The sequence below is a fragment of the Sander lucioperca genome, chromosome 23 (genome assembly GCF_008315115.2).
Source record: "Sander lucioperca isolate FBNREF2018 chromosome 23, SLUC_FBN_1.2, whole genome shotgun sequence".
NCBI lineage: Eukaryota > Metazoa > Chordata > Actinopteri > Perciformes > Percidae > Sander > Sander lucioperca.
In genome coordinates this window covers 11,498,262-11,510,863 of record NC_050195.1, presented here as the reverse complement: position 1 = coordinate 11,510,863, position 12,602 = coordinate 11,498,262, and the positions used below count along the sequence as shown (strand labels likewise).

General features: G+C 40.5%; 1 protein-coding gene across 1 annotated transcript in view; it reads left to right on the top strand.

Moving 5' to 3' along the window:
* rps6ka3b (ribosomal protein S6 kinase, polypeptide 3b) overlaps nt 1–12,602 on the top strand; it is a 56,983-nt gene that overhangs the window by 1,242 nt on the left and 43,139 nt on the right. Inside the window, exon 2 of the mRNA XM_031285236.2 lies at nt 8,052–8,111. Coding sequence (XP_031141096.1) covers nt 8,052–8,111 — 60 coding nt within the window. The remainder of the gene's footprint in view (nt 1–8,051; nt 8,112–12,602) is intronic.

Below are 12,602 nucleotides of genomic sequence, written 5' to 3'. Positions count from 1 at the left end.
TGGGGCATAAAATGATGCCGTATGTTAACAGGAAACCTCTAAAATTACTACTGAGTGTCACAAATCACTACCCGTCACTCTGGGGATGTTCGGAATAAAGCAGACAAGTGTGTGAAATCTTTTTGTGGTGGTTTTTGATATTTTTGATTTGAGGATTTTATTTCCTGGGGTAAAACAAAAAATAGGCAAAGTTGAAGTGTGTCATTGTTCTAAAAAAACTAAAACAAGGAGCTTTGTCTCCAAAACGGAGACACAAGATTGAAACAAAAACAGCTCCTGTGTTTGGGGAGTTTTTTTTTTTTTTTTTCCAATTCTTCCTTCCTACGAGTTTTTGAATCTTGATAAAGAGCGGGAGGCGGTGCCACTGTGACTGCATGATTCAGGAAGAGCTTACGTCTATATGTGTGTGTGTGTGTGTGTGTGTGTGTGTGTGTGTGTCCACTTCCTGTTTGAGGTGTCACAATGGCTGACTGGAGAAATGGCTGTGTCACTTATGTGTCACTCTGGAGGCAGATTGTGAATAATCAAACATGATTCGTGCTCAAACGTTGAACAAGAATGCACTGAGTCACTTCTGTTATTCTGTCTGGCCTTCCAAACGTGCTCCTGCCTGCTCGCAGCTTTCTCCACCCGGCCTCTTTTCACCTCACTTTCAACCAGACGGGAACGTGCAGATGCTCTGCGCGGTAAAGCTGACCTTTGACCCCATGCGTGACAACTCTTTTAGCCTCTCGGCGTGCAGCAGCGAAGTGTCGTAGGCTGTCGTACCAGCTTTGTATTTTTATTTAGGCCACCACAGGACACGAGACAACACGCACACAAAGGAGTGAGTGGTGAAGTTGTGAAATAAAGAAGAGATGCTTCTGTAGGATTTTTGCCCTGGAGACAAGGGCACACACACACACACACACACACACACACACACACACACAGACACAGAGCAGAGCAGAGCAGAGAGGGGCTGCACTTGTCTGCAGAAATGTGAAAACAAAGATGAGTGTAGATCAAGATGGCTGCAGCTATGAATCTGCACTCTGCCCGCTTAAATGTTTTTTTTTACAATATGAAGAAAGTGCATTAGAAAAGCTGGATAGAAATATCGTTTAGGGCCGCAACTACTGATTATTTCTTTCTCAATTAATCCATTAGTAGTTTTGTCTATAAAATGTCAGAAAATATTGAAAAATCTTAAAGGAGAATTCCGGTCCATTTCAACACGTAGCTCTGTTGTTTGTTGTCACGTAGTGCTGTCAGTAGCGAGAAAAACGAAAATAATCGGTGTTGCCTACAACGAGTTATGGTACTGCTAGCTTTCGCACCCAGACGGCTGAATTGGGACAGGTTTTAAACGTGCTTTTAGCCTCTTAACATGTTCGAGATGTCATTACAAGCGCCTAGCCATGTGAAGTGATTCCTTCCGACTGAACACAGTGAATCTGACTGCAGTAGATGTGAAAGAAATGCATAAAAGTTTATATAGTATATCATGACTTCGCGTAAACATACCCAGCCACTTTCTTAAGCCAAAGTGGCGTGTTATCTGTACGCATTTTGAGCTATCCGCGTGGATGTCTACGCTGTATACAGCGGACGTAAACATACACGCCACGTGGCGTGTTATCGCGAGAAGAAAGCGACGGTTGAGTTTAGGAAACGTCACACGTGGGACGCAATCCCCGGTCTCCGGGGTGAAAGTCCTGTGTTTTCAATTCACGCGCAATCGCAAGGTAATGTAAGTCAATGGAGGTCAAACTGCGTTGATAAGCACGCTGAAAAGCGAGTATGCATATTTATAACACGCCAAAAATGGCATACGAATTGACGTGTCATACATACGCCATTTCATGAGATCAGTCTGGTTTCAAAGATAGAAAAAATATCCAGTTACAATGCCTGCAAGATAGCGATAATGCTTATTAATACCGGCTGTAAATGCAAAAAGCGTGCCATCTGATGTCATTATCCAGATAAAGTATCCAAATCATATGTCAATATCAGGTAGAGCTGCAAAGATTAATCAGTCAACTATTAAATAAATTGCCAACTATTTTGGTAATCTGTTTGAGTACATTTTTATGGGAAAAAAAGTTAGAAATTCTCTGATTCCAGCTTGTTAAATGGGAATATTTTCTAGTTTCTTCTCTCCTGTGTGACAGTAAACTGTCGTTGCAGCCCTAATATCAGGTGTGAATGATTTCAGTGTTCGGTAACTTGACAGTTTTTGACACTCAGTGCTGCAGTCCGTTCTTCAAAAGCAGGGTTTTCAAACTGTGAGGCACGGTGGGAGAGTTGCCAAAGATATTTAATGAGGTGAAAGGGAGCAGGGAGGTGCAGATGTTCTGAAAAAAGTTAGTTATTGTTAGGGTTAGGTATCGTTGGGGTTTTTTCCGATACCGGTGCTAAAACAATACTTTTAAAACGGTGCCTGAACCGGTGCCTGAACCGAAATATATATATATATTTATAATGTATATAATATAAAATATAAAAAAGGAGCACCAAATGACAGTTGGCGACATTAAAGAACGGCTTGTTTATTGCTAAGGCCATATGGTCAAAATTAAATGATTGATTAATAATGTAATAACAATAACAATAACTTATAACAATGACTTATTTCACCAGTAAATTGCTGGTAAACGACAAAAACAAGCACCAGATGGGAAAAGGGTATTTTACAATAACTTTGAATGCACCACAAGGCTGGCGAGTTTCAAGTGAACGCACCGTCTGTTGTTTTTCCGACAACGGCAGCTGCAGTCAGACTGTTACGTCCCGCTGTTGGAATCCTCTACAGGGAGATACAGTCACACTTTACACCGCTTAACGTTAGCTGTCAGCATTTTAACCGTTGGGTTTAATCCAGCTACTAGCTAACGGTAACGTAGCGTCCCGTGCAGCGATGCTTCTGAAAAAAAAAAAAAAAAGTCAGGCACCGAAATGTTAGTTCTTATTCAGTCTCGTTACTACCGTTTACGACGGGACCGGTGCCCTATTGGCACCGCGTTTCGGTACACAACCCTAGTTATTGTGGTTTGGCCCACTTATCATCACAGGATGCACGTATTTGTAGATTCAGTGTGACTTACTCTGTCCGAGGATATCATTATCTTTGATGTCCATCGAGAATAAAAGATTAGAAATCTGTTTAAAAATCATAGAAAAAAGACTTCTCTTCCGGAACTTGCCTGATAATCATCACATATTTAAGTTTTCTTCAGTATCAAAGTAATCTAGTTATAGTTGTCTGTACATCCATAGGTACACTGCAGAAAAGAGCTGCTAATGGCTCATTCAGCAAACTTTTAATTTTTTTTTAGATTATTGTCATTGTGCAGAGTACAAAGATAACGAAATGCAGTTTGCGTCCAACCAGAAGTGCAAAAAGAGCAGAAAAGTGCAATGTGATATTCAAGTATAGACAGGACAAGAAATATAGTGCAGTGTAGACAGTAGTGTACAGTTGGTTAACAGAAGGTGGTTTAGAGTAATATAAATGAAATATAAATGTGTGCAGTGTATTAGCAGTTACCTTTTTATAAGAGCAGAATAAATATGGCTATGTAATATGAACAATGTTGCTTATTTGGCAAAATATAGGCTAAAAAAAAGTAACTAATTGGCCATATGTCAACCCCCAAATTATTATATTATGGGAACTGTGGTTCCAAAACTTGGAGCATTATTATCTCCCAAAAGGATCTTTTATATTTCTCAAACGCTGACAGTCTCTTTTAAACCATAGTAAACAATTTAAAAGTGTGTTTGGGTATGACGGGGACTCACAGTGTCATCAGAGACAGTCTGCCCAGTTTTTATCCAGGAACAGCCTCTGCAGTCCTTTATTTGGAGAATAAACAGAGCTTGTCCTCCTCTGTCCTCTCTGTCACCTTCCATCTCTGCATCTTTCCCCCTCTTTCTAATCAAAATCCAGAACTCGTCCTGTCTATCATCCATCTCCTCTCCCCCTGCTGTGCAGTTTTCAGGCTTATCCTCCCGGCGCTGCACTTACCCGGAAAGTAAATAATCACCATAATCGCTTTTTATTGTTGTTATTGTTTTTGTCAGGCAGTAGTATCAGTGCTATCAGTGTCTGAATCGCAGCTGTTGTTGCAGTAGGTAGGCAGACCGGCTGCTAATCTGCCTTTTACGTAATGCTAATTCATTTCTCTGTTTTTGTTCTTCCTTTTTAAACCGAGCAGATGAGGCAGAAGCGGTCAGACTCTGCTGATAAACCTCACGCTGTGACCGTCTGGGGACTTTAAAAAAATATATATATATATATTTCAACTCTGGTTGATTCCTCCGTCACAGGGAGCAGGAGGGAGATGATGAGAGGGTTTCAGAATACAAGATACTCATTGAGCGACACGCTTCACCTCTGAATGCTTGGAAGTAGGGGTGCGTGATATATCGACTCAATGTCGTTATCGCGTACCGATAAGTATGCAATATTTTTTAATATTTATTTTGTGGAGCGCTGCGTCCCGTCCGTTGGCTGTGTGGCTTAGTTGTGTTTGATTTAGAGCTTGAAACGCTGTAATGATCATGTTTCATTGGCCAGTTACCGTGGTTACCGTGCCACTTGCACATGTTAGTGCACATCAGCGCACGGGGCCACTACGTGACCAACCCTATGGAGCGTACCACGTGTGTGCATATTTCAACAGAGTGACAGTGTGAGTGAAGAAATAGAGACAACTAAACGGAACAAATCAGAAAAGAGAAAGAAAAGTTGTGTCCTGTTCTCTTTATTTATTTATTTTATACTGTCCAACCAGTAGAACATGTCCTGTTCTCTTTATTTACATATTATATACTGTCCAACCAGTAGAACATGTCCTGTTCTCTTTATTTATATATTATATACTGTCCAACCAGTAGAACATGTCCTGTTCTCTTTATTTATTTATTTTATACTGTCCAACCAGTAGAACATGTCCTGTTCTCTGTATTTATATATTATATACTGTCCAACCAGTAGAACATGTCCTGTTCTCTGTATTTATATATTATATACTGTCCAACCAGTAGAACATGTCCTGTTCTCTGTATTTATATATTATATACTGTCCAACCAGTAGAACATGTCCTGTTCTCTGTATTTATATATTTTATACTGTCCAACCAGTAGAACATGTCCTGTTCTCTGTATTTATATATTATATACTGTCCAACCAGTAGAACATGTCCTGTTCTCTGTATTTATATATTATATACTGTCCAACCAGTAGAACATGTCCTGTTCTCTGTATTTATATATTATATACTGTCCAACCAGTAGAACATGTCCTGTTCTCTGTATTTATATATTTTATACTGTCCAACCAGTAGAACATGTCCTGTTCTGTAGACATAATACAACGATATTATTGCGATTTTAAACATATTGCAATATTCTGCGATATATTGCAATTCATTACCTTTTTTCCAACTTCAAATTTTTCCCAATTTCAAATGATGTCCCCAAAAGTAAACTTTGTCAACATCTGTTTGATCTAAAAATATATATTTCTCTGTTTGTTCATCTCACTTCAGTTTTATTGCTGCAAAATGGGATCGTCAAGCAGACAGACTGACCAACACGTATATACAGTGAGGAAAATAAGTATTTGAACACCCTGCTATTTTGCAAGTTCTCCCACTTAGAAATCATGGAGGGTCTGAAATTGTCATCGTAGGTGCATGTCCACTGTGAGAGACATAATCTAAAAAAAAAATCCAGAAATCACAATGTATGATTTTTTAACTATTTATTTGTATGATACAGCCGCAAATAAGTATTTGAACACCTGAGAAAATCAATGTTAATATTTGGTACAGTAGCCTTTGTTTGCAATTACAGAGGTCAAACGTTTCCTGTAGTTTTTCACCAGGTTTGCACACACTGCAGGAGGGATTTTGGCCCACTCCTCCACACAGATCTTCTCTAGATCAGTCAGGTTTCTGGGCTGTCGCTGAGAAACACGGAGTTTGAGCTCCCTCCAAAGATTCTCTATTGGGTTTAGGTCTGGAGACTGGCTAGGCCACGCCAGAACCTTGATATGCTTCTTACAGAGCCACTCCTTGGTTATCCTGGCTGTGTGCTTCGGGTCATTGTCATGTTGGAAGACCCAGCCTCGACCCATCTTCAATGCTCTAACTGAGGGAAGGAGGTTGTTCCCCAAAATCTCGCAATACATGGCCCCGGTCATCCTCTCCTTAATACAGTGCAGTCGCCCTGTCCCATGTGCAGAAAAACACCCCCAAAGCATGATGCTACCACCCCCATGCTTCACAGTAGGGATGGTGTTCTTGGGATGGTACTCATCATTCTTCTTCCTCCAAACACGGTTAGTGGAATTATGACCAAAAAGTTCTATTTTGGTCTCATCTGACCACATGACTTTCTCCCATGACTCCTCTGGATCATCCAAATGGTCATTGGCAAACTTAAGACGGGCCTTGACATGTGCTGGTTTAAGCAGGGGAACCTTCCGTGCCATGCATGATTTCAAACCATGATGTCTTAGTGTATTACCAACAGTAACCTTGGAAACGGTGGTCCCAGCTCTTTTCAGGTCATTGACCAGCTCCTCCCGTGTAGTTCTGGGCTGATTTCTCACCTTTCTTAGGATCATTGAGACCCCACGAGGTGAGATCTTGCATGGAGCCCCAGTCCGAGGGAGAGTGACAGTCATGTTTAGCTTCTTCCATTTTCTAATGATTGCTCCAACAGTGGACCTTTTTTCACCAAGCTGCTTGGCAATTTCCCCGTAGCCCCTTTCCAGCCTTGTGGAGGTGTACAATTTTGTCTCTAGTGTCTTTGGACAGCTCTTTGGTCTTGGCCATGTTAGTAGTTGGATTCTTACTGATTGTAGGGGGTGGACAGGTGTCTTTATGCAGCTAACGACCTCAAACAGGTGCATCTAATTTAGGATAATAAATGGAGTGGAGGTGGACATTTTAAAGGCAGACTAACAGGTCTTTGAGGGTCAGAATTCTAGCTGATAGACAGGTGTTCAAATACTTATTTGCAGCTGTATCATACAAACAAATAGTTAAAAAATCATACATTGTGATTTCTGGATTTTTTTTTTTAGATTATGTCTCTCACAGTGGACATGCACCTACGATGACAATTTCAGACCCCTCCATGATTTCTAAGTGGGAGAACTTGCAAAATAGCAGGGTGTTCAAATACTTATTTTCCTCACTGTATATATATATATATATATATATATATATATATATATATATATATATATAATAAAAGATCGATTCTTGGCGTCTGTGTATCGATACAGTATTACCACGGAAAATATTGCGATACTATGCTGTATCGATTTCTTCCCCCACCCCTAGAATCTATTTTGATGCGTTTTCCCGTAACTTTTGTAATTTTACATATGTTTAAAAATATCGAAATTAATATCGATATCGCAATATTCATAATCGATTTCGCAATATCACATTTTGTCAATATCGTTAGAGGGGTTGAAATTAATCAAATAATCGATGCATTGAATCGTGGACATGGACGATGCTGCATCGATAATCGGCCGGGCCATAATCGATTATTTCTGTTTACAATTTAATGTAGTCCTAACAACCTTTCTGTTTACATATTCTGGTATGTTTTGCACATTCAGGAAGTGCCATGTGCTCAGTGCTGTAGTTTTATGTATCCAATTTATTTAGTATTAGAGCACTGCAGAATGTTTGGTTTTTGAAGTCTGAAAAGCTATGAATTAAATATCCTAGATGGCTTTAATAGAAAAATGTATATTGTCGCATTGTGATGCATCGAGATATCGAATCGCTGACATGATAATCGTAATCGAATCGGGACATCAGTGAAGATTCACACCTCTAAATATTGTGCAAATATATGTTTTACAACAAAGATAAAAGTCACAAATCTATCCGTCTGGAAGAAGCCTGCACAGTAAGTATTGGCAGGGATGTGGAGGTGAACGTGTTTGAACCCGCAGCGGGGAGCTTATTATCACGTCACCGCGGCGACCAGGTCTGTGCTAACGTGTCACGTCTCTTTGTGTGTGTGATTACAGGATGTACATCACGATCCTGAGGACTCAGTGGGCGATGACGACCAGATGCCCGCCATCGCCGTAAGTCCTCCGCCTCCTGTTCTCGGTTTTCATGTTCGCATCAAAACAAGACGATGCTCCAGATTGTGTTTGGAGGTTTTTGTTAGTCTTGCCTGACATTTTTTATTTTATTTTTGTAAACACAGCGAGCACTGTTTGTACTGACAACAGCGTAATGCTCTGAACTCTGAAAGCTGTCTGTGTCTGTGTGTCTGTCCGCTACAATCAGGCAGCCGTGAGTTTGACTGGCTGCTATTGACGAGTAAACAGCCCTTACGGTCCTTTGTACACTCGCACATGTGCAACCTTGTGTTCTCATGCTTTCACACAAAGCTCACTGTTGCTCTTTAGATGAATATCCACTGTGTTAGAGAGAGAGAAAAAAGACGCCTACTCCTGCAGGATAATTGCCGGTATCAAAGTGGAAGCTTAGTGTGGCTCACTATTAAAGTCATGAGTCATCTGAAAGCAAAAAAAACAAAAAAACAATCCTCCCTCAGATTCCTCCGCTCTGCCCGATATCATCATTTATTTGTGATGTGCTATTTTTGGGTAGATGTTGTTATTTACTCTTTCGGTAAACACACTTTCCCTCAGCATGCATCGTACACTTCTTCTTTTTCAGCCTTTTCCTGTGTCACACTTTCAAACGTACACACACACTTTATTTTCATATTTCATATTGCGGTAGTTTCACAGTGGAACAATGCCAAAATATACTGAAAAAAATGTGCATGGTCAGGAAGGACACTAGCAAACTCACTGATGTAAAAATGTGACATGTTTTTGTACGCTTGTATCTCTGGAGTTTGCTAAAGATGCTTTGATTAAGTAATTCACAAATAGAGGAACAAACCCACCACAGTACATTTATGCGTTTAGAAAAAAGCACATAAGTACAATCTTAGAGCTACTTCTCAGATATTTCTTCAAACTTGGCAACAGTGGATTGTATAAGCAAGAAGCAACCCTCAAACATGTTTTATAATGCACCAGGGTAATGTTTACGTTACACAAGAGTTAACCCCCAAGAAGTTAGTAATCCTTAAAGAATGGACCTCCCACCTGTGTGTGTGTGTGTGTGTGTGTGTGTGTGTGTGTGTGTGTGTGTGTGGGGCAGGGCAGGGCAGGGCAGCTGCGAGCATCGATTTTTAAATGCAGAGGAGATGGCTTATAGATCTACTGTCTGAGAAAGAGCTGAGCACTCATTACCTCACTCTTTAGAGTCTGCAGCACACACACACACACACACACACACACACACACACACACACACACACACACACACACACACACACACCCGACATACATATATACACACAACCTCTGAGGCAAGGATCTAGATGTGAAACCGTCATGAACGTCACATTGTGTGTGTGAGGATGAATATATTACAAAGTTGTTAATGAGTGAGTTTGACTTTTCCACTGGCTCAACTGAGTGTGAAACTGTGTGTGTGTGCATTGTCTCAGGTTAACTTGGTGTAATGAGGCAGCTTTCTCTCTGTGTCACGCTGCTGAGAGTCTTGAATGTGGTACTTCTGTACATGTGTGGACCCTCATTGACGAGGTACATTGTTAGTTCCAGCAGCTACTCAGATGTGATGTGATGCTTTTTCTTTGTCATGCAAAATGAATCGCCAACTATTTTAATATATTTTGTAGTTTCTTCTTCTTTTCTGACTTGAGAAAATAATCTACATATTAATCAACAATGAACATAATCGCTAGTTGCAGCCCTAACTTTAACTTGGACTATGGGGAAAATATAACTGCATTTAATGTCACAGCAGCAGTACATAAAGACATCATGCGGTACAAAGAATTTGATTAATCTGAAAAATAATGTGCAAATTAGGGGTAGGAATCACAGGATACCTTAGGATACACGGCTCACGATACCCGTAATATCACAATACAGCAATTCTGCGATAATCGATATATTGCTGGACAATCCTATAATGATGCATCACCGTATCGATCTAACTATGAACACAAAACGCCGGTGAAAAGTGCAGGTTTTCTCTCTTTATTCACTGCAAGTCCAAACTGTTTGAAAAACTTGTGCTGCAGAATTGTTTTCTGTCTGTAAATTAAAATGACACAACTATAGAGCAACTCTGGGTCCAGACTTTGGACTCAAACATGGCTGGGGCATCTGGTAATTTCCTCAAACTGCTGGTTAACTTATGTTCACGTTTCCTTTCGTTCATGTGTTGAACGCCAGCTCGAGAAGCCATGAAGCAGCGACCCTGGTAGCAGGGAAATCTATTCAGAGTGCCTTATTTTATTAATTAAACTATCTATCTAAAAGGACAACGATATATTACCGTATTGATATTTTGTCCCACCCCTAGTGCAGATTAATCAATAATGAAAATATTATTTATTGTTGCCCTATGATAAATGTATCTAAATTAATCAATCCTAATTTTAACCTAAATCTAACCTTCACCTTAAAAATGAAGTCGAAATCCTCAACTTAACTTTCAAAAATTTCCTCACTCTCGCTCAATTTGTTCCAGTTCAAGTGATACGCAGGTATACGCCATATACCCTCTAGGAAAGGTCATGAATTTCCATATACCCACTTACAAAAGCACAAGGATATGGTCATAAATTTACCCCGTCTGTGTTGTGAGTCACCTAGTAACAACAACACAGTTGCTTGGCGGTCATTCTCTGTGCAAACATGAAATTAACTAAAGTGAATCACTACAGTAGATATGATCCGAAAGCCAACTCAAACTACACTCTCATTATTTTCGTAAGCCGGCCCATGAAGCTACTGCAGCTTCAGATGACACTCAGCAGACGGTTACGTTACAGAAACTACAGAAAATAAGCCAGATGAGGCTGATGCGATACGTGGTAATGTTACAAAAAAATGTATGGGGTTGTTGCTCTGGGACACGGGCGAGGATGAGGCTGGGAGGGAAAAATCACTGTAAGTTACTACAAAAAAACTAGACTACACCACTGATTTGTTCCTCACAAAGATAGAAGTACAGCAGCACACACACACACATATACATACACACACACACACACACACACACACACACACACTTCAGCACTCATTTACTCACAGACACACTCACTCAATCCTTCTCACACACACAAACACAGTCACAAAGACATCCTACACCATAGCACAGTCCCAATCGAGTCTGATGCTCACACATCATCGCTAGTTCGGATATGTCTGCAAGATTGCAACACACTCACTTCATTTCAAATACTGACTTCACAGCTCATTGTTGAGTCAGTAACACACACACACACACACACACACACACACACACACACACACACACACACACACACACACACACTCTCTCTCTCTGATGCCCCAGAGGGGCATAAAATGCTTTCCAGACAGCGTTATGAACATTGCTGCTCTCTGAGGGACCAAGTAACATCTGCTGCCATCTGCTGCTGCTCAGCTGTGTGTGTGTGTGTGTGTGTGTGTGTGTGTGTGTGTGTTAGACAGACACAGTTTCATGTTTGGACCTAGGATGAGGTCACTCATTCACTGTGGGAGAGTCTGACACTGACCGCCCGACTAACCCTGAGTTGCAATTTTTATTTTCCATTTTTGTGTTTTGTAAAATTTGTCTTTCATTGCATAAGTTTTCAGTGTGGCTTTAGATGGTTTAATGTACTTGTGTATCTTTTCAAATTGTGCAGCTATTTAGCCTAATAGGCCCAGTTTGGAGTTTAAAAACATCCACTGAGAATGGACCAAACCAGAACCAGTCGGCAAACTATGAGCTGTATTTTGATGATGACGTGACAAAATCTCCTGAAACTATTAAAACTACATGTTGTGGATTCTAAATAAAGCATACTTTTTTTTTTTTAAGATAATTTTTGTCTAAATTTTTTATTTTCACAGGCCAGATGAAGACATGAAAGGGGAGAGAGGGGGGGAATGACATGCAGCAAAGGGCCGCAGGTCGAAGTCGAACCCGCGGCCGCTGTGTCGAGGAGTAAACCTCTATCAGTCCCTCCAGAAAAACGTGATTATGCGATTGCATAATTCAATGCATAATCAGCCAAAGTCTGCATATTTATGCGGGGGCCGCATTTTTTCAAATACGCCGCACTTTCACTGCATAAATTGCAGATTTTCGCACAAAATATGCGATGATTTCATAATCCCCGCATTTTTGTTGCAAAAAACTCACATGAAAAATGTTGCGTTTACTTCACACAAGAGCAGCCTTTTTCCCCTGTTGCCATGAGAACGTTATGAAGTGACGTAATTACGCGACGTGAACATCATCGAAAAGCTGCAAACCCCGTGATGAAGCCATGATGAAACCGCAGTTTTTGCAAGTTCCCGCAATCAGTCAAAAATTGCATACATATCCTGCATATTCCATCGCATTTTTTAAGAAAACCTGCCACATAATCAAGGATCTTTGCCCGCAACAATCACAAAAAAACTCCACATTTTTCTGGAAGGACTACTCTCTATATGTGCGCCTGCTCTACCAACTGAGCTAAC